Below are 26115 nucleotides of genomic sequence, written 5' to 3' on the forward strand. Positions count from 1 at the left end.
TGGACAAAGTAGTCAAATCCTCCAACAATAAAAAACCTTCAAATCTTTTTATTGCACAACTTACGCTCAGTTGTTGTATAACTTTTGTTTTGATTTTTCCTCATTATTACATTGGCATTCTTATCAAGTTGTTTTATTTGTGGACAAAACCACTTCATATACATACTTTAAAATTACCTCAGCATCCATTAAGAGCTAGAAACTTCGCAATAAACGGTGAAAACGGGAAAAATCGCGATACGGAAAACTATGGCTCCCACTGCTTGCGTTGATAAACAAAAAGCAACAAGTAAGACCCTATTTTATTCATTAATTGAGTATAGTAAGTTTCTAACAATGCTACGAAACCCATAAAACATGTTTATTTGCATCTAACGCGTGGCAATATCCTCACATGGGCGCCATATTTCCTGCCATGTTTGGATTCAGTACCGTTTCACCTTAAAGTCTAATTTCCTACACTGTTTCACGTCCTATTCAAATTTCGTTGCAACTTCACTTTTAAATCCAACGTTAATTCCTTTTTTACCTTTGTTATACTATATAACAAAGGTTTAGAAATTGGTCGAAAAACACGAAATTGATCCAAGGCCCGGAGGGCCGAGTCACATGTACCAATCGATAGGGTTCGACGAACTGAGCAATGTCTGTGTGTGTGTGTGTGTGTGTATGTATGTGTGTATGTGTGTATGTGTGTATGTGTGTATGTGTGTTCGCTCCGAATTTTCTATCGCCTGTTACTCGGAGATGGCTGAACCGATTTGACCGCTATTACTTTTGTTTGAAAGGTATTATTACCTAGTATATCACTATTAAATGGTTTCGTGGTCTGACTTTTCGTTTAAAAGTTATAAGCAAAAATGTGAAAACTACGTGACACGGTTTTCTCCGGAACCAAGCGACCAATTTTAACGATCTTAGTACCAAACGAAAGCTCTTACTATTACTAAACATTTTGCTAAGTTTTATTGAAAACGGACAAGCAGTTTAAAAGTTAGCCTTAAAAAACCTGTTTTGACTAGGTACAAATGAACGCCTGTTTCTCAAAGATGGCCAACCCTATTTACGCGCTATTAGTTTCATTTGGCAGGTAATATAGCCGGATAGATCACTATTGAATGGTTTTCTGATTGGACGTTTAATTTGAAAGTTATGAGCAATCGAATACACCACACCAAAATTAGCAATAATTTATAATGGTTTTAACCAAGATAATTTACCTAATTTCAATTATTTTAATATCAAACGAGAGGTTTTCACACTACGAATATACATGTAAAATTACGCAAGAATTGGTTTTACCGGTCAAAAGATATTAGCCCTCGAACACTCGCGCCAACTTTTTTAAGACGGTTACTTGCGCGCACAATAACTCCAAACCAAAGAAAACGTGCGCACTAGAGTTTTGACTAGGAAAACTTGGTTTTAAGTTTATCGAACCTTTGGAAGAGTTTCTTGAAATTGAAAGCTCTATCGTCTGGTAGAATTTGAATTTTGATTAATCCCCCTAAAAGTGAAATAAAAAAATCTTATTCATAGTATATGAATTTGTAAAATCGGTTTTTCTATTCTAACACTTCTTGTAATTGTTGTATGACTTTTTCATGTATTACAAAGTTGTACAAATAATAAAAATACACAACTTTGCTGAATTTAGTATACCTCTATGTTTGCTTGTTTAGGAACTGTAGAACTTTAATTGTAAAAAATAACCTGATTTTGACCCCGAGTTACTCGACTACCAACAGACGGATACATCTTAAACATTTTACATTTGCTGGTAGTTTTGCTGCATACAGACACCATTTTTCCATATGAAGAAACGAGAGAAAATTTCAGTTGGAGTCAATCAACCTCACATGCTATTTGCTTCGTTTGTGTGATGTCGGTTTATGCTAATCTTGTTTCCTAACAATTTAAAGTATTAATGCATTGAATAATTCTGACATTTTGCTCATAACAAGTTTACTGAAGAATATATGTTAGTATATACGATTTGTAACTTTATAACAAAATGGCTTTCAAAAACCTACACATGTTGTACAAAATACAATAGCGTGAGTAACCGAAGGTTAATAAAAATTGATGAAATTTATTCAAGAAAACTTTATTGTCGAGAATCAAATAGAATGGCATTACAGGAAATTATGCATAGTTCAAAAACTTATAAACTAGACCTTTATTACGCAATGTATATGTTAAAGAATAATATTTCATCTTACAACTTACTTTTACTTGCACTTACCCTCATTGGTAACAACTTACTCAGCAATTTCATGAAAAAAGGAACTATCAAAATTTATAAGTGCTTCTATTTGGTTCAAATTTTGTAAACTTATTAAACTTCCAAAAATTTCATGTAAACCAAACGTGTCGAGTTCTATCTCAAATAGCAAGTAAGGCCGTATAACAAAGGTTCCTTTCACCACTAGGTGGATTAAATCAGGTTTTCAATTACAGTTTTAGTCCCAGTAACAATGCTAAAACCATTTGGTTTAACTTGAATATTATAAAGGTTTTATTGCGATAATAATCAGTACCTCTGGTTTTACTATGGTATTGTGAAATACCAAGAGGATACGAGTCAAAATACGCTTATAGCTAGCTATAAGACTATAATAATACTGTTAATAAAGCAAATTTATTGTGATTGCTTAGGCCATTGCGATTATTTTTTAAAGTTTTTGTCACCCCTCCCCACCAAAATTAGCTTGAAAAATCAAGGGGCAAAAAAATAATTTGTGGGATATAAGTAAATTTTTTATAAAATCAAGCCGCGGTTCGAAACAAACTATAATCGGAGGCAATTATAGCCGGATTCGTACCCAGGCCCTGTACTGCCCATGGATGCATAGTTGACGTAAAAACCAAAATGACGAAAATATACTTTTTCGGTCCTACGCACTCTGACCTATGTTGTTCACATGCCCAATACTCAAAGAACATATGTTTGTTCGAAAATATTCGAGAAATTTAGGAAAATTGAGTTACTCTGCTATTGGTTTCACGTAATGCTAATGGTTGACGTAATTCCCCGCATAATCAATCAGCATAGCAACCTATTTGTTTTTGTAGCTTTACGCCAAGTTATGGGAATAATCGTGCAAAAAAATAGTCTGTTTATTCGCATAAACTCGCGTTCGCATTTTTTAAACACAATAAATGACGAATGAATCATAAAACCCCATCAGTCCTGTTTTGATTAATAAACTCTACTAAATTTACAGATTATTCGATTGAAAAAGTTTATAGTAAAGATTATATGACTTTAAACGTTTTTCACGATAAAAATGCGTTTTCTCAACAATCATGGTACTGGTCGTTACGTCGACTATGCATCCATGGGCAGTGCAGTACGGTACTGGTAAACCTTTAAACCTGCGTTACAAGTTAGACGTTAAAAAAGAACGCAATTAATTGGCTAATTGCATAATACAAGCATTTTAAATCTAAAGATAACAACAGTACACCATTAAAATTAGTGCATATTTAATTTCAATAGTGAACTTGCGCATTTCTTGTTAACAAAACTATTCACTCAACTCAGTTAAGGGCACAATATTCTATTTTTTGCAGTACAGGAAAATACCATACGAGCAAAGCAATACTTATTTTTAAAACCACCCTTCAGTTGCAATGCTATTTGCAAACTCATCTAAAACGACCACTAACAAGTCATCGGTGACAGCACACATCTGCACCACTACTGTTCCCATATTCGTGTTTTTGCCAGTTCATCACCGATGCAATTTACGTGCAATCATCCTTTAAATTTCTTTCATTATCTTGTTTGTCTGGCCATCCTTACGGTCGGTTCCTTTCAACAGGGTGTCCACACGATGCTGCCCATTTCCTGGCCGGTGTCGGTGGTGCTGGCAGTAATTCTGTGCCTGGTGCACATAAGCTTCCGACTTTGGACGGGAGTGCATGACCTGCCGACCTACTTCTTTCCCCAGCTGCTAGCGGAAATGATATTCCTAGCGTCGGCATCCGTCCTGGGCCTGTACTACCGCATCATGTCCGACTCAGCCCACATCGATGCCGTCGACGGCACTCGGACCGGAATCGAGCAGCGGGTCCGACTGGAATGCGAACGAGAACAGCAGGAGCAGCTGCTGCTGAGCGTAATTCCGGCCTACATTGCAGCCGAGGTGAAACGCAGCATCATGCTGAAAATGGCCGACGCTTGTCAGACGGCCGGTGGCCAGAGCGGCCAGACACGGTTCCACGAGATGCACGTCCAACGCCACAACAACGTGTCCATCCTGTATGCGGACATCGTAAACTTCACACCCCTCTCGGAGCAGCTGACCGCATCCGATCTGGTCAAAACACTCAACGAGCTGTTCGGTCGATTCGACCAAATTGCACAGGTATGTTTGTCGCCTACACGGGCAAGGTATATATGAGGTGCTAATTTGTTCCCATTACTGCATTTGTCAACCGGTCGGTAACAAGATTAGGGTAATCCAGATATTAAATTTTATGCGATTTTAGCAAATCGCCAGACGGTTTTTCGGTGTAATAAAATATCGTAATGTGAGTTGTTAAATTGAGTTAAATACTCGGTCTGATCAGCCATAATTAGACTACAACGATTTGTTTGCTCGCTTTTCAAGACGCTCCTACGCGTTTTTGAGTGCTGGTTTTTTTTAACTGATGCGGTTTGTGTTTTACGTCAAGTTTTGAACTAACATGAGTTTTACTAACTCATGTTACTAACTAATGCGGTTTTACAGGTAACATCTTAGAAAATTCAATCTATCGCACAGTTGAACGTAATCGCATCATCAATTTAACTCACCGCTGAATTGAACTAATTGAATCTACGATTGAGCTATACCATTGTAGTAAATCATGCGACTTTACAACATCTTGTAGCAAATTGTCTCTTATTATATTTACTTTATTTTCCCCTCAGGATATCAAAATGTGCTCAATTTCTCATAGCGGTCTTAACTTTTCTCTTTCTTTCCGTTCTGCTTTCCAACAATATGACGCGATTCACACCCCTTGGGACAACCAATCTTTCCGCCCACCGTTTCCACCATCATCAGGAAAACCAGTGTCTGCGAATCAAGATTCTCGGTGATTGCTACTACTGCGTGTCGGGACTTCCGGTATCACGGCCTCATCATGCCGCCAACTGTGTCAACATGGGGTTGCAAATGATAGACGCTATACGGTAAGTCTATATCTCGCATCTCGCGCCTACGAGATGGCATATAATCATGCCACTTTAAGCGTACTGACATTAAGAGATGCTGATAGGCATCTTTTTGGCATCCTGGTGATTAATCTCCCGGGTCGGAAATTCATCAGCCGGAAGGATGTGGCTGTAAGCGTTGCAGTCTGTCAGTTATCTGGTGTTAGAGTTACACTTGCAATTTCTGGATTACGTCCAGAGTACAAGCAACTTATGACGCAATGTATTTAACTTAAATTGTTAGAAGAATGTTAATTGTAAGTGTATCAAAAATATAACTATGAATAAGCCGCGTGGAATTAAAAATGTTGTCACCCTAATGGGTGTTGTTGTTTCCCAATAGGGATAAATTACGACATACCGATAGCGATAAGCGCCTGAAAGGATCGCTAACTTTAAGATTCCGGCGAGCACTATTTCGTATCACGAATCAAGGTCAAGTTTTTGCAGTTAGTTGTCGTCTAAAACGAAAGTTTCTCTACCATGTACAATTAACTTCGTTCCTTCAAGTTGTGCAAAAAGTTGTGGGAATTCGAGTTCGCTTGAGAATAACGATGTTTTACTGCGAAACAAAGTTGTTTCTGAACTTGATGCCAATATTGGACTGGTAGAGGCGATACTTGACTTTCATAGACACCGTCCACTAGGAGTATTCAACGGTAGTGGTATTGAAAAGTTTATAAATCAGATCTGTTTATGTAGCTGATGTTACTCCATCAGTTTTTGAAAGCAACTAAAAATGGTAATCTTCGACAAACCCGATTTAACCGAAAGCGTCATCATCGTAATAAATATGCCGACATAATGTTTCATAAACCCAATAGAAACAAAGTGAGTACAATGGCATATTTTTGTTAATCTATGACAAACTCCGGTCACTGAATGCATGACATCAAAAAAAAAGTGGTTGGATTTAAAACAATCACGGATGCTATACGGACATTTCATATCCGCCATGCGCCATGTTTTTAAATCCTGAAAATGACATGGATTGCACGAACATAAACCGCCGACTACAACGGAAATTGCACACGTCAGAGCTTCGGGTGCTGAAAATTCGAGTTAACACCACGGCCAAACAGCAAAAAGGTATACCTGGTGCACACAACAGAGCAGAGATGGAAAACGCGAAACATAAAAACCATAGCCTAACGTATATTTGAATTCATTAAAAATTCGGATGTTACAGCAAATAAAATTTAATTAAATCACAACAACTGACCGGCGAACCGTTTTTACCTGGCGGCGCATAAATCTGACGGACGAAGAAGTCCAGCTTCAACTTCACAAGCAGCGATGCGACACTTGACAGCTCATTAGCGATCCATCAGAGCGAAGCTCACAGCACAGACAAGCGAGCGGCTGAACTGTAGTGCCATTTTGTTTGTTTTCATCCGCAAGTCGATATTACGACAAAGGACCAAGCGGAACTGATGGGAGGCAAGAGATTATCCATCTTAAGTAAAGAGATTTTATCGCGATAACGAAACCAAACTGCTTTAATTAAATTTATTGTGATTAATTACGCGTTGCTAAACGAAAAAGCAATTTTCTTCTTTACTTCTGAACATTATACTACTATAATAATATTGATACAGTTTGCGAACAGTCGCGTGAACTCAACTAGAGATCGAGAAGCTGAAATGATATCTGCTCATCATAATTTTGATGTTAAAATCGTACAATATTATTGAAGATAGGAGGAAAATAGGAATTACCAGTTGGGATTGAATAGAATGGCAAAACAATCAAAATTTATGAAGAACAAGTTTTTTACCGCATAAAGGGTGGAACGGTCAGAAATTGAATCGAATCAAATCAATGGCGCTGTTAAAAATTTAAGCACTCCTAGTTTATAAAAGAGATTGCGTACGGAATATTGTTTGCCATATTCTTTAATTACCTAGTTGAAAAAATGGCGTCGAAGCAAAAGGAACAGCGTATCTGAATGTTATTTTAGAACACATTATCAAAATCATTCAAAATGACCAACTCTACTGTGACAAACATTACTAGTGTTCAGAAAACGTCTGACGACTGTTGGGAAGCCTGAATCAGAAGGAATCCGGAACAGGCATGCTGCAGCAACCGCAAAAAGATGAGCCAGCATTTCCAAACGCAATCCTAACTTGTCCTTCCTTCCTACTTATCACGAATTTCGTAGCATCTCGACACTCACAAGCAAGGCCCGGCATGGTCGAAACAAATAAATGAAGCTGACTTTGTCTTACCTTCGCTTCATCATGAAGCGACTTGTTTCATTTGTTGCACAGAACGTTTCAAGCAAGCTTCAATTGAAGTTGGTGGCAGTTTGAATGGGCGACGACTGAAAGTCAGGCACGAATTGCCGATATTGAACGGGTTAATTATAATGTGCGTTGCATTATAGGAAACGTTACTCAAATTCAATTCATTTGCATTTAAAATTGTTGGCCTGCTTCTGAATATTTGATAGAAAAGTACAAAGGAAAAGTTAAAACTGATAGTCTTGATGAAGTGAAACAATTGAAGATGACGTTGTCGGGCCATGCTCACAAGTCAGCTTCGATCTGTTCGAGCCATCTAGTACGCTGGACTCCTGTCACATCCGTTGATTTCAAAGCTGCAAACGACACTATCGACCGAAAAGAGCTGTAGAAAATTCTAAACGAGAACGGCTTCTCTGGAAAGCTAATTAAACTGATTAATGCATGTGGATTTTGGATGACATTTGGAGGGAGATCGACGACCGGAGAGAGGCGGAAGCTGGCATTGAGCGAGAGTGAGCCAGATCGGCTAAGACAGCTGCCCGGCAACGATACGCCGAACTGGAGAGGGATGTTGAACGAGCTTGTAAACGGGACAAGAGAGTCTGAACTAACCCTCTAGCCGAACAAGGAGAAACCACCACTACCAATAGTGATATCCGCTTGTTGTACAGTATTTCTCGCCGCCTCTATGGTGCCAGGATGAATACAAAGATGCCGCTAAAGGACAGAACTGAGCAGCTACTGACTGACCGTACAGAACAGCTTAAGCGATGGACTGAATATTTTGAACAACTTTTCCGAGTTTCAAATGTCAGAGACCAACAATACCAGCAACGTAATACGCTGAGCGTATGACGCCAACAGTTCGTCGCATTGTTCAACTCTGAGGTGCCATCACTGGATGAAATTAATGCAGCCACCAAAAGTATAAAACCCAATAAAGCACCAGGTATAGACAGTATTTCAACCGAAATGCTCAAAGCTGACCCATCTCTGTCAGCCCAGATGATGCATCAGTTGATTTCAGAACTCACGACACCTTCACCTTCAATCATCAGCAAACTGAGCAATTTATCCTGAATCCAAGATCTCCGGTTCTCCTGCTGCCCGTACCACATGTTGCTACATCTATGCCATTCGACTGCCCTGCTTGTGATCTTTTGCAACGCAGCATTCTTCTGGCTCTACAAAGTCCAGACGGCTCTAGTCCATACCAAATCGTCGAATTCAATTTATCCTTTCATATAATCTTATAAATAATGAATTATGATAGGGCCTAGTTTACCGTAGTAGTATTGTGAAAAGATTGAAGGTTTTGTGCCTATTGAAGAAAAGGCTTGAAAGAAGCTTCACTCCAACGGGCTTTCCTTCCCTCGAAGAGATAAAATTAAAAAATTAAAATCAGCTTATTAGCAATATATGAGAAACCGCAACTTTTCCGGTGGACTGGATGCAGGGCATATTGGCTAAAGTCCCTAACAAAGCGACCTAACTGAATGTGGAAACTGGCGTAGCATCACGTTACTCTGTATTACCCTCCTCCTCAGTCCTCAACTGGATCCAGGAGAAGACCGTCGCTACTCTCCGGCGGTAGTAAGCTGGATTACGTTCTGGCCGATCATGTGTAGACCATATCCATATGTTGCAGTAGATCAACGAATTCCAGAACTCCAGACAACGAACAACAGGTTCGTTGAATTCAAAAAGCGTTTGACCGCCTCAACCACGAAAACATCTGGGACACACTTAGGCGTAGAGTAGTTTTAGATAAGTTAATTCATCTCATGGAGGCTCAGTACGACGCGTTCTCGTGCAAGGTATTACACAACAACGTCTTGACCCTATAAGAGTTACTGCTTGTGTTAGCGTGGTGAATGACCAATTGTTTTTTTTTTATTTTGTTAATTCATCTGACTGTAATGGTCTACATGAATACTAATTACTATAAAAGATTGCTACTTCGTATTTTCTGCACAAACTTATGCGATGGCTGTCCAAATTCGAACAGTTCTTCTACTCTCGAAAATATCCTGACGCAGGCAGTTACTGGTTCGTTACATCCAAAAGCAGTACGATGAAATGGTGCTTGCAGTAAACCGGTCGATCTCAAATTACGTTGTGAAGCGCGGAAGTCCATGAGCAATAAAAGTTGTGGGGAATCGATTTCACCATTCATGACTTTAGACATCAACATCGCCAGCTGGGTTTTACGTCGATACTCCAGAGATTCGAGGTCAAGTAGGCGGCAACGATCCATGTACGGTGGAAGTTCCACCGGATTACACCACGGTAAATGTCGCAGAGCTATTCGGATAAATCTCCTTTGCACTCTTTCGATGCGCAAGTTCCACAACAGTTGCTGTGGACACCATACTAAGCTGCAGTTCTCAAGCAATGGTCGGACAAGGGCGCAATATAGCGATTTAAGGCAGTGTGGATTCTTGAAATCCCGTCCGATTTTTGAAATAAATCCGAGTTGACGCGTTGCTTTAGAAATAATTGACTCGCGATGTGCGTTAAACGTTAGCTTAGTATCAAGTAAAATGCGAAGGTCCGTAACTTGTTCGACTCTGCGCAATTCTAGTCCGTCAATTCGGTAACTAAAGAAGATCGAGTTTTTTAAGCGATAAAAGCTCATCACCTCGCATTTAGCAACACTTATTGTGAGCCAGTATCGTTTGCACCAAACAACAAAAATATCGAGTAGAGCTTGTAGGCGGCGACAATCATCAACTTTTTCAACTGCCAGAAACAGTTTAAGGTCATCAGCATACACAAGTCTGCATCCAGTAGCCAACTGGAAGGTGACGTCGTTGGAAACAGCGAGAAAAGCAACGGGCCCAAATTGCTGCCTTGCGGAACTCCAGAAATGTTAGTAAATTGAGAAGATACACAGGAACCTAGCTTCATATGCAACATTCTACCACGCAGGTAAGTGCTCAGCCATTGTATCATCTGTGGAGATGCACCGAGCCGGGAAAGTTTTCGCAATAATATTGCATGATCAATTCGATCAAAAGCTGCCTTCAAGTCTGTAAATTACATCAACTTGCTTCTTGTTCTCCATATGCAAGATGCAAGCCGAAGTCAATTCCATCATGTTTGTGCAAACGGAACGACCAGGCATAAAACCATGCTGAGCTGTAGATATAATTTTTTGTGCGGGACAACATCACTCCACTCACGATTATCTCAAACAGCTTTGATGCTGCAGATAGGCTAGTAATTCCACGATAGTTTCTCACGTTTCTACGGTCGCCAGTTTTATAAACGGGAAACATAAATGACTGCTTCCAAATATTCGGAAATTTGCATTGTTCAAACGATTTGTTGAAAATAGTGCATAGAGGAGTGGCCAATGGCACGATGCAACGACTCAAAACACAGCTGGAATACCATCAGGTTCGGCGGAGAAAGAACGATTCAACTTTTTTGCACCGGCAATTACCATTTCGTTATTGATCTCAAACACAGTCAAGTCGATCAAATCAGCTGGAACATATGATGCAGCGATTTGTGCGTTCAAATCAGAAGCGGTCTTATCGGAGAATACAGACGTAAAAAACTTTGCAAACTGCTCACAAGAGTCCGGAACGGTTGTAGATTCAATTCCATCAAGGTACACACGGGAAGGAATAGAAGAGCTTTTAATATAGTTAAAACCATATTAAAAAATAAAAATAAAAAAAGTTACTGCTTGCATGAGATAGGGCGGCTTTTTATCATCGCTGGTGTCTCTCATAGATATAGATACTAATGGAGTTATAGAGACCAATATCTGTCGGAGCGATTGACAGTAGACCAAACCGAGGATTACCATGGAATCCTCTAACGATTGAGCAGCTAAATAACCTCGACCTAGCCAATGACATTGTCTTGCTCGCACAACGCCGTAACGATATGCAAAGCAAGTTAGATGACCATTCCGAGAGCACCCAGGCAGTAGGTCTCACAGTCAATGTAGTACAAACTGAGTCTATGGTAGTGAACACTAACAATCCCACCAACTTCACAGTAGCGGGACAACGAGTTGAGCAGATAGACTGTTTTCAATAGCTTGGTAACCAGACAACGCCCGATGGTAGTACCAAGACTGATATAGCTGATAAACTGATCAGGAAGGCCAGGGTGCCTTTGCAGGTCATTTGGTGCTCAAACCAGATCACTTAACATATGAAACATGGTGGAGACAACGCAAATACTGTTATTAATCGCTGCCTGCGATAGATGATTCGTGCCAGGTAGCCTTAAGACTGTATACCGAACGTCTGGATACCGGAACTCCGTCGTCGATGTCATCAACGGCCGATAGCCACAGAAATTCGTGATCGTAGGTGGAAGTGGATCAAACACACCTTGAGGAAAGATGCGCACGAGATCTGCAGAGACTTACTCGACTAGAATCTGCAAGAACAGCGTACAAGAGACTGACCCAGAGGGTCATGGCGACGCAGCTTAGCCAACGGTCTCCGGGCTGTAGACGAAAACCTGTCCTGGCGACAGGTAAAAGCCATGGCGGGTTACCGTCAGCGGTGGAGATCCCTGATTCATCGCTTTGTTCTACCGGCGGACATGGACATATGAGTAAAGCAAGTAAAATATGTTGCATTGCAGGAAATATTGCTCAAATTCGATTCATTTGCATTCAAAGTTGCTGGCCTTCTTCTGAATATTTTATAGAAAAGTACAAATGAAAAGTTAAAACCGATAGTCATGATGAAGTGAAACCCGTTTCACTGACGCTGACTTAAGCCAGGTGGAAATCGAAGCGGTGCTGCTTCTGGTGAAACCGAAACTTCACTACTTCATTGTTAAGTGACGCTATGCAGTTGAAGCTGACGTTGTCGGGCCCTGGTTGGCAGAATATCTACGGCGCTAGCCAAACAGTATACTGATGGAAGCGCGAAGGAGAGACAATGTCACTAGCGTGCTGCAGCGGTAAGCTTCAGAGGCGTGTTGTCAGCGGAAATCGTGCTTACTATGGGCTTCACTAGCCGTTGCGGTCAAGCATACTAAGCCCCCATACAAAGTGTGCCCTGTACAAGAGGCTCATTAGACAGACTGCTCTTTACGGATAAGAAGCGTGGACAATGCTCGGACAATTACCATGCGAAGGTGGTGTTTGCTTTAAATCCAGTCCAAACGACCAGGATGGCACGATGGTTAGATCTGCAGGCGAGTACTCAGTGTCCCAGAAATTGAAGAAAGGGAGCCCACAACCGAGTAACTCTTAAAATTTTATTCATCAGTCTATCTCTTAGAACGGAAAACTACTTCAATAAAATAAGTACTTACTTTACTCTTACTTTTACGGCGACAATCCGTGTTCGTGATCGTCGTTAGGGTGGGCCGGTTACCAACGGGACTGGATTCTTCACAGTAAAATAAAACGCTAGATTATCGGACGGCAACCATCCGCCAGCGGCGGTGGCTTCTACTGCACTGAACAATGATTGCTATTTATCTATCGCCTTTTATACACTGGTAGTGAATAGATTTCTTCCACATTCAGAACAATAGCTCCTGCGTATCACGTTCGGTCGAACAATAGTCTTTTGTGACTAGATTCGGCTCTACAATAGAAGCTAACTGCGAGGGAATATTACAATGCGGCTTTCTGTCGCAACAATCCGTTTATCGAATCCATGCTGAATTCAGGAGCCGTCTCCACATTACTCGGTTTTAGGCTACCGCTCTACGGTCGCCCCTAACACCCGCTGTCCTAGCATCCTCGTCAACAGCGCTCATCCAACGACCACGAGGTCTGCCTCGAATTAGTCTGCCTCTGTCGAGTTTTCTGCTAAATATTGTTTTCGCTGGTCTCTCATCCGACATCGTTGCTACGTGGCCGGCTCATTGTAGCCTGCCGTATTTTAATCGCTTCACAATATCCGCATTCATGCACCTGCGCCACACTCCTTCGTCTAATATGCCGCCAAGAATTGATCGCAGGATATTACGCTCGAAAACTCCAAGAGCTTGTCGGTCACTTTCTTTCAACGTCCACGCTTCGTGGCCGTAGAGTACCACAGGAAGAATTAGCATCTTATAGAGCGCGAATTTTGTACGGAGTTGTAGACTATGTGAGGTCCCTGACTACGTAATCCGTAGAAGGCCCTGGTGGCAGCCGCTATCCGTCTTTTTACTTCACGGCTCACATCGTTGTCACATGCCACTAACGTACCAAGGTAAACAAAGTCGACCACTTTAAAAGTACCTCCATAGATGGAGTCGTCGTGGATCGTGCCCGTTATGAAATACGAAGAACTTTTCAATTCACACGAGCAGAATGCATGCCATACCTAGATTTTCCAAACTTATCTGTTCCGATGTATCGTATGTAATCAGCCACACTTGTCTCTTGCACAGCGTTAGGAAATTGCGGATCTTTAATTGTACTTGTGTCAAAGTTGACGTACGATTCGTCGTCCATCAAAACGCATCGATCGAACTTTTCCTTCGAACTACACCATTTATGTAGAATGCAGAGCGCCGACATGCTAATCCAACCCATAGTCTAGAAATTTGTACTTATTTTGATATTTCCTGTTGTGTTGCAAAAATGAGCATTTTATATACACACTGAAATAGTTTCCACAATTTTTTCGTTAAGAATCAACCCTGGTTCACTTGAAAAACAAGTGTCCACTTTACAAAATGAACATTGCTTACGCCCACTTTACATGAACAATGGTTACTTTTTTACAATAACGTATTTGGGTTTCAAACATCCGTACTAGAAATTTGTCAAGAATAAGCAAAGGAAAACAAAAGTTTCTCGCGCGGTGCAGATTATACAAAATTCCTTAAAATCTTCAACTTTTCGAAGACTACATTTCGATTCGACTGCGGATTTCAAAAATATTTGGTTTTGCATTTTCACATTTTTCTAAATTCAATTTATTTGTTTTTGTCCAGTGTTATAAATATAAACCCTTTTTACAATTACTACTTCCGAATATAGCCTCTTTGTACTTTCGAATAAAACTAATTTATACAATCAAACTTGGTAAAGTGAAATTAAAAATAGCATACTGATGGTAATTGAGTATAAATTCATACTGAAAAATGATGAAAAATGTGCACCATTTGTCATCTAATTATAACAAGTCTGAACCACAATAATCATCTGGAATATTTCAATTTTCACCAACAGATTTGTCCGCGAAGCGACAGGATTCAACGTTGACATGCGGATAGGAATCCACACGGGCAATGTGCTGTGCGGTGTGCTGGGGCTACGTAAATGGCAATTCGACGTGTGGAGTGACGATGTAACCTTGGCAAATCACATGGAAAGTGGAGGCGTTGCCGGGTAAGAATAGTCAAGTCGTTTCTTAGCATCAGACCGAGGGTATAAGCGCGGATTTTGCACCGAAATCACGAAACTATCAAGCGGCTAATTTTATTTTCTAATTATCTTTTCAATCGCCCGTCAATTACAGACGTGTTCACATCACGAAAGCAACACTAGACTATCTGGGCGATAAATTCGAAGTAGAACCGGGCGGAGGAGCCAGCCGAGAATCGTACCTGGCGGATCACAAAATTGAAACATATCTCATCGTACCTCCGAAGGTGAGTTGAACTGAACCATATATTTTCCGTTCGGAATGGTGCAGCTGTAACAGGCTGACAGAATAGCGAAAACAATGAAATAGACATGGAAAGCCGAAAAGTTGATAAAAGCTAATCCATTTATAAGCGAAAAGAAATATGAGATTGCCATGTGCTAAGCTTCGTGGCAGAAGCTATTTCACGAACTTTCCATCGCCATCGTTTCCTAGCACAATATGCGTCTCTTTGTTCACAAGTTAGTCGTTGATAAGTTATATTGCATTGTAATATTTTATTCCTGTCAGCAATTGATTAAATTTTGCAATAACATACATCAACAGTTGCTGCTTTTAGTCAGTTTCGCATAAAAATGAATCAATTCAATGTATATTACTAACAAAAAGAAGCGAATCGTTGAAATATAATGCCAGACCAATAATCTACCAGAATAATTTTCCGCAACGCCTCCCACAAGTAAGCCGCAGAGTAAAGCATTTAGGTTAAATGTTCACGATGTTTATCCTACCCGCAGGACTTACCAAGGTAAAGCTTAAACTTTCTTCGTATTTAGACAGTTACCTTCTACAACAAGAGACATTTTCTTTACTTACCAAAGCTGCTCGTACATTTGGCAATTTCATTTTAATGAACCATGCCTGGTTGCTATGGGATTTGGCGTGGACCGGAAAATAAAGTTCCCACAAGAGCCACCCATTGTACTCGAAAACAAGATAGCAATGTGGTAATGGAGACCTATGTGTCTCCCAAACATCAGGCTAGAGACAGGGGAAGAAAAAATGGAAAACGAAATTGCCATTCCTCTTGATGAATAATTCAAATTGTGTGAGTTCTGTGCTCTCGTCACAAAAGCTTTGGTAGATCAACATTTTCATATCATCACTACTGCTGTGGTTATCATCAAATCAGTCCCGTTGTTGTTTTCCTCCTGTAGTGAGTGTATTGGATTGCTCTAACAACAAATACTGAAACATATCTAACAACTGGTGTTACTCATATTTCAGTTTTTCATTCCATTGGATGTGTGAACATAGGGCATCATCAAAGCTTAATGGATCGTTCCCAGGAGACTAGCAAGCTTCGGGTGACTGTTTGAATGAGGCCGTTCAATCTAGAGTTATAACTTAGTTTTGTGTTGAACTCAGATGAAAATTTCGTCTGACTTTCGGTTAACAAATTTGTTACAAAGCTATCATTATTCGACTGACAAATTTCATGTCTTTAGCAAAGATTTTTGATGACTTTGCATCAGGCTTCATTCTCGGTTTTTTGCTCAGTAGATGCTCATTTGACTACAGCGCCTCAGCTAAACGGAATTCGAAAAAGTAATGTAACGAGCAATTGTAGAGCTAATTATTATCTACATTATTGTTGAAGAAAGTTTAGTTTTATCTTTTGTATTTACGTCACTATGCGACTGCTACCCCGTTGGTAGCCAAAGTTTCGTGGAGTCATTGCAGTCAAATGAGCATCTACTGAGCAAAAATTTAAAAATGAAGCCTGTTTTGCATAACCTATTAAAATTTCGTTACAGCTTCTCGATCAGGCAGAGCTCTTCTGCTTAGTTTAACGAGAATTGCAACTTAAAGCATTTGGATCATGTCATAATTTTCACTAAATCAATAATTTCTAAAATGGGCAATAAAAAAACGCAACCTGTAACCAGCATGAAAAAATACAGTCACTGGCGTGACCAGATTTAGATAGAAGGTAGAGCACAAAACTTTTGCAACCCATAGTATACTTTTTTTTGTTAGATTAGTCACTTTAACAGCTTATGTCATTCGTGACTTCTGCGGGGTTGGGATTTGAACCCAGGTCCTCGGCGTAAGAGGCATGAATACTAACCACTACGCCGGGACTGACCCCACGTAGTATACTTGTTTTGCTAATTATATTGATAGAATGTAGCTTTATTTGAGTTATTTCTACTGAGTTTAATTTTATTTTGGCTTATCTTTACTTAATTTATTTTAACAGTAATTCCACAAAAAAGACATTAAAATTTTGTTCGACTTAGTTTAAATTTAGTATTACATGGATTTCTTTTCAGAAAATTTTACTCGTATTTTTTATTTGACACGGTTGCGATGGCCCCAAAAACCGTATTTTTTTTTGTTGTATGGTTTTAATCCAAAATCGTCATTTTAAACAACCCTTTGTTTAAATATACATAGCTTTTGAAGTACAAAACAAAATTTAACGATTTTGACATTTAAAAAGCTTTTCAGAAAAAATATAAAACTGAAACTCAAACGTTCCAATAATCGCAAAAATGTCTGGTTTTCTGACATTTTCAAGGAGTGTAGATAAACGGTATATAGTGTATATTGAGTATATATATGCAAAAATAGAATAATCTCACCAGCAATCCGTCGCGTTAAATACAATTGCGTCATTTGAATTTCCATCAGTGCATCTAATATCCAATAATTAATTTAGTTTTTTCCATATCCATGATATCCATGTGTATTATTTAAACTTGTTACGGTCAAAGTTTTAATCGTACAGTAGGAGGTGCTTGATGAGCTAAAACGAAACAAATAATTAAAATAACATATTAGGCTTACCTGCTACCAAGGCCGGGTGGCTCAGCTCAGAGTATTAGCGGGTATGGCCGCGTGGAGGCGCTAGGTAGGAGCTTGGGCTGGCAAAAGATATATTAGTCGCTCTCTCGCTTGCCCTCCCCATTTCATACCCACGCATGGTGCTTTGCATTTATCAGCAATAAAAAGTAATTTTCGTTGAAACGGGGCCGCTACTGACACGAGGTCTTCAAATATTGGAACTTTTGCACCTTATTGGTTGAAAATGGTTAAAAAATGAGAATTACATTTTTAATACCTCAAAATAGTGGACCCCTCGTTCGCCAATGGGCCTAACAATTTCAAAAAAGTTGAATTTTCAGCAAACCTTAAGATCTATATCATGTGAAATTTCATGAATTTGCAATGAAACAACTAACAAATTACCCGGTTCTGTAAAAACAAGGCTTTTAAATGGGGTAAAAAAAATTGACTACCATCTTGGATTTAGTCGCCATATTGGATTTTATCAATAAATCTTCGTTTTCGCTATGAGCTCCCCAACCGATTTTTGTTTTAGCCCCATCTCTCCTCTTTACAAAACTGTGTCGTTTGTACTTTGTTTCATAGCAAATTTCAGAAATATCATAAGAATTATAGGAAAATTGTGAACCTTGCTGTAGATAACTGATTGTTTTTTTCAGTTAATGCCATTGCACACCTAATGTTATGGATATTTATTGTAACATTTTTTCTCAGCTTTCCAATGGTGGTCTTAAAACAAAAATCGATTGGGGGTCTCATGGCGAAAACAGCGATTTATTGATAAAATCCAATATGGCGACTAAATCCAAGATAGCCGTCAAATTTTTTTTACCCCATTTGAAAGCCCTGTTTTTTTACAGAACCGGGTAATTTGTTAGTTGTTTCATTGCAAATTCATAAAATTTCATATGATATAGATCTCAAGGTTTGCTGAAAATGTAACTTTTTTTGAAACTGCTATGCCCCTTGGCGAACGAGGGGTCCACTATTTTGAGGTATTAAAAATGTAATTCTCATTTTTTAACCATTTTCAACCAATAAGGTGCAAAAGTTCTAATATTTGAAGACCTTGTATCAGTAGCGGCCCCGTTTCAACGAGAATTACTTTTTATTGCTGATAAATGCAAAGCACCATGCGTGGGTATGAAATGGGGAGGGCAAGCGAGAGAGCGACTAATATATCTTTTGCCAGCCCAAGCTTTTACCTAGCGCCTCCACGCGGCCATACCAGGTAATACTCTATTGAGTAGCTGAGCTAGGGGGTGCGATACTGCGTGGTTCCCAGATGCCAGACCTCAAAACTAAGATTTTGCTCAGGCCGGCTGATCCACCCGGCCTTGGTAGCAGGTAAGCCCAATATGTTATTTCCAATCCAATCCAAAATCCAATATGGCGACCAAATCCAAGATGGCTGCCAAATTTTTTTACTCCTTTTGAAAGTCCTGTTCTTCTTCTTTACAGAACCGGGCAATTTGTTAGTTGTTTCATTGCAAATTTATGAAAATTCACATGATATAGATCACAAGGTTTGCTGAAAATTCAACTTTTTTTGAAACTGTTAGGCCCCTTGGCGAACAAGAGGTCCACTATTTTGAGGTATTAAAAATTCTTATTTTTTATCCATAATTTTCCATTCCAATTATATCCAATATCCAATATCCAATAATTTTTGAATACTGAATTGAATATTGAATTGAGCATAAAAAATCTCAGAGTTCTAGATAAAATGTAAAAATCTCAGGGTTCTAGATAAAATGTAAAAAAAATTCATTTGGTCTGCACTCCATGAAAACACAAAAAAAAACAAATATTTTCAATATTTTTACAATTAGAACACTGAATTGAATTTTTGTAAGTTAAACGGTATATCTATGCCTAGAAAAATGAATTTCTGTCTGTCTACCTGTATGTTCCTTATAGAATCGAAAACTACTGAACCGATCGGCGTGAAAATTTGCATACAGGGGTTTTTAGGGCCAGGGAAAGTTCTTATGACGGTTAGAGACCCCTCCCCCACTAAGAGGGGGGCTCCCATACAAAGGAAATACAAATTTCCTCATAACTCAAGAAGTAATCAAGTAAATGAAACCAAATTTGGCATGTGGGGGGTTTTGGAGGCTGGAATTTTTTTAATGATGGTTTGAGACCCCTCATCCCTGTGGTAGGGGGATAAGGACTCTCATACAAATAAAACAGAAATTTTTGCGTAACTCAAAAACTAATCGAACTCGAGAAATTTTAGACTCTTTCATAAAACATTAATCAATAACAAGATCACCAAAAACTATCAATAGTAACATTAGATAATTCAGCGCGAGACGGCCACAGGCCGCGAGTGTTGCCGGCGACCTCCCGTCGGAAGCGCCGGCCACTGCGGGGGGGCAGCCCCCCGTAGAGATAACCTCTATCTAGGTTTATTTATTTTCCTAGATCTACTGATCTCTATTACTTTCCTTCAGTTGGGTCACCCCTGCGAAATGGTACTTTCTACGAAAAGATTTTCCGTGAAATGGTACATCCCGCGTAAAGTTTTTCGCGAAATGGTATTCTGCGAAACTCTATATTCCGTGTTATGGTCAACCGAGAATTGGTGTTCCGCAAAATGGTATTCGGCGAAATGATTTGTAATGATGGCAAATATTTAAATGCTATCCACTTTGTTCTATCAGGCTAAGCAATGAGGGGAGTTGTTTTCTACTTTACTGTGAGGAAAATTTGTATATTTTTTTTTTGTAATTTGTAATGGCCTTATAGTCACTTTAACCAGCTTGGGTCATTCGTGACTTCTGCGGGGTAGGGATTTGAACCCGGGTCCTAAAATTTGTATATTAAAACACCCATGAACTCCCCGGAAACTTGCAAAACTCAAGATTGTGACAAACGTCATCCGAGATTCAGTGTTGAGTAAACTGAAAGATGTCGAAACAAGAAAATGATCGGTCAGCCGTCGTCGTTTTATTGCGCGCCGAAGCAAGCGTAAAGGAGTGACAGTTCGGTCGGTAAGACACACCTACACGCCTATCCGGAAGGCATACAAGTGCTGTTCCATCGCCGCTGAACGAAACAGGGTCAAAAATGTGAAAAGAATTATTAAAAAGAATCCAGCGAGGTCCATGGCTCGGAAAATTCGATGTTAGGACTTCTCAACCCGGCGAGTAATGGCCAAAAACATTGGTATGTTGGTATTCGTATGCGCTACGCAGAGGTCAATTCATGAATGCTGCGACCAGATCAACGCGATTGGAGACAGCTAAAAAACTTCTAATAAGTTGGTTGAAGCAACCTCATCATAATGATTCTGTCATCTTTTTCTCTAATAAAAGAAAAATTAACAGGATCAAAAGGTGAATCGAAAGAATGACAGGTGACTTGCACCAGATCGTAGTCAGATTCCTATCGCCATGTCAACAAAGTTTCCGACCCATGTGATGGTTCTAGGCGTAGTGTCCAGTGAGCAGGCTGTAATACCTCCGTATTTCTTTGAACAAGGACTAAAGGTAACAGCCAATGTATACCTGAAGGTTCTGAAGGATGTTGTTGTCCCCTAGGGGAAGGAGGTTGCTACAGGCCGTCATTTCATCTTCTAACAAGACGTACCACCTGCTCATAATGCCAACAAAACACAAAACTGACTTGCTGAAAATGTTCCGGAAATTTTGAGAAGGAAATTGGGCCCCCTAGCAGTCCCGATATCAACCCTTTGGATTATTTTGTGTGGAGGATCGTCAAGCGGGATACCAATAGGATGCCTCACACCACGTCGCGCAAAGTTAAGATCATCGAGGTGATGACGTCTATGGATCGAAACATGGTAAAATGTGCATACGGCAGTTTCCAGAAGCGTTTATCAACAGTCATTGAAACGAAGGCGCTTTTTTAAATGAAATAATTTAAAATTCCCATTTAATACGAAAAAAAACACAAAAAATCCTCGTATATATGAAAAATTGGTGTTAATTTTCTAAAACAAGTCATTTACTGCAAAAATTCGACACGCATCCTGTATCTCTGACTTGCTCCATCAAGTTCGAAACAGTCACTGAATTTTGTAAAAATGTATTTTTCTTAGTTTTCAAGAAAAAAAACTCTGGAATTTTTTGACAAAGAACTACGTCTTACCGCAGCGTGTCATCTTCTTTCCATATTTATTCTAACTAAGTCAGGAAAATATGAAAGATTTTGAACGCTAATAAATAGCTCTGCCAAATATGAATGGATTTTCATGGTTTAGTTAGATACCGATCTACTAAGGGTCTAGTAGATATAGCAATTATGTGGCTTCTATTACAATTTTTTTCAATCACGAATCAGTGAACATTGACTAAAAGTCTCAAGATCAAATATCCCCATACTTTTTCTTTGTGATCACCTTGCTTCACAGACAGGAACAACAGTTAAATACACCATTTGTTAACTGTAATTTCGATTACTATGATTTTAGAAAAATAAGTAACAGTGTCGTCGCGTCTGTGTTCGTGTCGACAGTATAACGAGCCCACGCTCCATATTTTCGTGGATTTCAGAGCAGCATACGATTCAGTTGAACGCGAACCGCTAGGGCGGATAATGCACGAGTACAGTTTTCCGGACAAACTGCTACCTGCAAACTGCTACAAACTGCCAACTGTGAAGTGCTACGTGCGTGTTTCGGGAACACTCTCGAGCGCTTTCGAACCGCGCAGAGACTTGCGGCAAGGGCATGGACTGCTCTATAGGTTATTCAATATTGCTATTGAAGGTGTGATCCGACGAACGGCCATCAAACCAACTAGACAAACTAGCCAACTCCTAGCCTTCGCAGACGACCTAGACATCTTTACCAGAAACCTTGGGCAAACGGAAGCAATCTACGCCAAACTAAAACCGGAGGCTTGGCGGATAGGGTTATAACAAATCAATACGTTAAAAACCAAATATATGGTAGGATGAGGCTTCAAAAAAGCAACGTTTGCCTCCCACGGACAGTGACTATTGACGGCGATGAACTAGAAGTGGTCGATGAGTTCGTATATTTGTGTCGGTCACTACCGACAATAATACGAGAAAGGAGATCCAACGACGCATTCATGCTAGAAATCGAGCCTGCTTTTCCCTCTGCAAGACGATCAAGCACAGTAACTGTACTTACGGAAGACATACGTGCACTTGCCGTATTTAAACGAAAGGTGTTGCACCAAAAATAGGCAGAGTACAAACGGAAAGCGGAGAGTGGCGAAGGCGTATGAATCACGAGCTACAGGCACTGTATCTTTTATAGTTATGGAGTTATAATGCGAGTACCTCATTAGTAACTAAATGAACGTACACTTAGTTACTAATGAGGTACTAGCATTGTAGCACCGTAACTGCAAAAGATACAGCAAAACTTTGTTCAGCACAATTGTAGCTAGTTCCCTACCCAGTTCTACAAATACCCCATATATAGCTTTGTCAACTGTTGCTTGACTAAGACGGTACTATCAAATGAATCAAAATTGAGTCAAAGTGATCGGACCATCTCTACTGCTACCAAAGGATTAATTATAGAAAGCTGTGTCCAACTTACAACGCAAATTGAAAATGTCGCTCAAATTTAAAGTTCAATTTTGGTGTTTGGAACGTCAATTATAAATAATCTATAATTTTAATGGATGCGTTGGAATTGCATCTTTTATTTCTGGAAAGTTTCAATTGGAGAAAATGTGGTTGAAGTGAGTAGTGAATTCCATTTTCACTTACCCCGTATTTTCAATATATATGTTAAAGATTAATATTTCCTCTTACAACTTACAACGACGTATCGATTTTTATCTCAAATAATAAATAAGATAGTATAACGAATGTTCTTTGCAACACCATGTGGATTAAATCGGGTTTCTAAGCATAAACTGCTTTTGAAATCTCAAAAATCAAAAACGCGTGCTTGACCCTTGATAAAACATTGGGTATAATCCACAAATCATTGTGTATTACATCGCATGTTAAACGTAATGTGGAACACGTACCGTAGTGTAGCCTATTCTTGGCACGCCAGTGGTTTAAAAACTCATAAACTCTGAGAACACGCATAAAATGGCCATAAAAATAGCCATTATGTTGTGGTATTGAACGAACTGCACAGACCGGGCCAGCTCAATCTCTTCCGAAAATTAGAACAAATTTTGCCAGCAGCGAGACCACGTAAAGCAGAATTAATTATCCGCGTAAAGTACCGCGAAAGTCGTTTCGCCATGTTTTGCCGGGAGCGGCAAAGGCAAATTTTAATTAAACTTCTCTTCAAACCGAAAATCATCGAATCAAACATCTTCCCTGAAAATAAAGGAATTTCCACCGGCGGCGGCTAAGCAGTCACATGGGCAACTGGTTGTTATCCGTGGAATAATTAAATCCACAGAAACATTATAAGACAAACAAAAACGCTGTTACACATCCAATAAATGTTTTTTAAACAGGTCAAAATGAAGGAAAAGAGCGATTTGAAATGTTCTACGGAAACTAAAATAAAAATTGAATGATTCAAATTAATTCTTGAAGTAATTCTAATTATTAAGCCAATCTTCAGTGTCTTAATTTCCAATAAACCTAGTAAGCAAGCCAACTGAGAGTACGGGAAGGATAATAGTAAGTTTTTGTAAGCTACCAGAAACTTCTACTAAGCAAACAGCAAAAATTTGATCCTAGGAAAATGGGCAAACATTGAGAATTTGATTTGTCAATATTTGCTTCATGATTCATGAATAATGCTATGAACCAATATTAATCCTGACTAGACTGTTCATCTTTGAGCAGACACCGACCGATCCATGAGTCAATTGGAAAATATCTAACACGAGGAACGACATTTACACAGCTGGAAAAGTTTAGGTACCAACGTACTGGTACTATATTGGACGAGCAGCCACATATTGTTAGATTTATACATTGAAGGTTCGGTACCGGAATTGCTTTGGTTTTGCTTTTTTACCTGTTGAATGGTTTCTGAGCATCACATACATACACAGTACATATGCTTTTTCCTCTGCACACTAGTCGTCAATAGAATAACATATTTTCAGTTAGGTACGTGGATGGAATTGGAGTTTTTTTTCCATTGCTTTCAGGATTGCTATTTGTAGCCAATAAATATTAGGTTCATTGAAGCCAGACAATCTCCAAATTTAATTCAATTAGGGATTATATGTTAATGTTGGGTAAATTTTGACTTTTTACAGCACTCTTTACTTTACTGTTATTTCTATGGGGCAATCCCGGTGTAGTGGTTAGCATTCACGTCTCCCGCGCTGAAGACCCGGGTTCAAATGCCAACTCCGCAGAAGTCACGAATAACCCAAGCTGTAAAAGTAACTGTCAACAATTAAAAAAAAATCAAAATATTTTAAAGAAGCATGATTGATGTTCCGAAATATATATTTATAATCAAGTTTTTTTTGTAAATGTTGACGTCAATATCGATTTCAACAAATAGTTTTTAATACAAAACCAATCAAGATACAAAACCATGAACCACAGAAATAAATTTTTATTGAAATCAAGCCATTATAAACTACAACCCCAGCATCGAGCCAATTTACATTTCATCTATTTTCTGCACTCGTTTTATTTTCGTTCCACGCAAAACTTTACCCAGAAGACGACAAACGACCTTCCAAAGCCATCGCCCATCTCGAACACACACACTCCGTCGCCGACCGCTACCACCACCATCCAAATCAACGAGCCAGATTCCCTGGACACCGTTTCGCTGGGCGAACCACCGAAAACACCAAAAACGCCACGAACGCCCAAAACTCCGGAGGACCTGCGGCGGTCCCACGCATCCATTCCCGAGGAGCAAGAACAATTGCTGCCCCCGCCCACTCCGCACACCATAGTTCCCAGCATCCCGGGAAGCCCGTTGCCGCCCCCTTCGCCCTCGCCGCTAATCAAACAAGCCAGCATTACCATCACCACCGAGACAATCAACGAGGAAACGACTGAAAACGGTGACGAAGGGGAGCAACAGGAACCAAGCAAAAAATCCTGCCTCACACTGCCGGTGGAGCCTATCACCACCAACGGACATCTGCCTGAGCGGGTCGGCAGCCGGAAACTGTCGGTGCAAGGTGAGTACTGAGTATATCCGATCGCACAGAGGGATGCGTCTGAAAAAAGTTTGAAACTCTTTGTTTATTTTTCCCAATTTTTTTAATGGTTAAAAGTATTCATATTATTATGAAATTAAATTTCCCAACTTACGTAAAAACTATAAATATCGGATTTATCCCAATTCAATTAGCCACGGTTCACTGTGCATATTTGCGCTTGGTTGAAGTGCGTGGCTCGGATCTGAACCCAACGACAGCACTTTTTCGTCGTGATTGAAATTTTATTATTCTTGGATTGCTCACTCACTCACGCTGCTAAATCCGATTTCAACTTCGAGGTTGAAATATACTAGAAAATGTGAGCCGCATTGATAATTTGGCAGACTGAAGCATGCTAAAATGCCAAATATTTGGCTGTGGTGAAACCATCCATCGATGCTGCCAATTTTGCC

At 39.7% G+C, this 26115-nt stretch overlaps 1 protein-coding gene across 1 annotated transcript in view; it reads left to right on the forward strand.

Moving 5' to 3' along the window:
* LOC128738524 (adenylate cyclase type 2) overlaps nt 1–26115 on the forward strand; it is an 83650-nt gene that overhangs the window by 24314 nt on the left and 33221 nt on the right. Inside the window, exons 4-8 of the mRNA XM_053833733.1 lie at nt 3828–4373; nt 5058–5185; nt 14612–14770; nt 14901–15033; nt 25207–25681. Coding sequence (XP_053689708.1) covers nt 3828–4373; nt 5058–5185; nt 14612–14770; nt 14901–15033; nt 25207–25681 — 1441 coding nt within the window. The remainder of the gene's footprint in view (nt 1–3827; nt 4374–5057; nt 5186–14611; nt 14771–14900; nt 15034–25206; nt 25682–26115) is intronic.

This window comes from Sabethes cyaneus, chromosome 2, assembly GCF_943734655.1.
Source record: "Sabethes cyaneus chromosome 2, idSabCyanKW18_F2, whole genome shotgun sequence".
Taxonomy (NCBI): Eukaryota; Metazoa; Arthropoda; class Insecta; order Diptera; family Culicidae; genus Sabethes; species Sabethes cyaneus.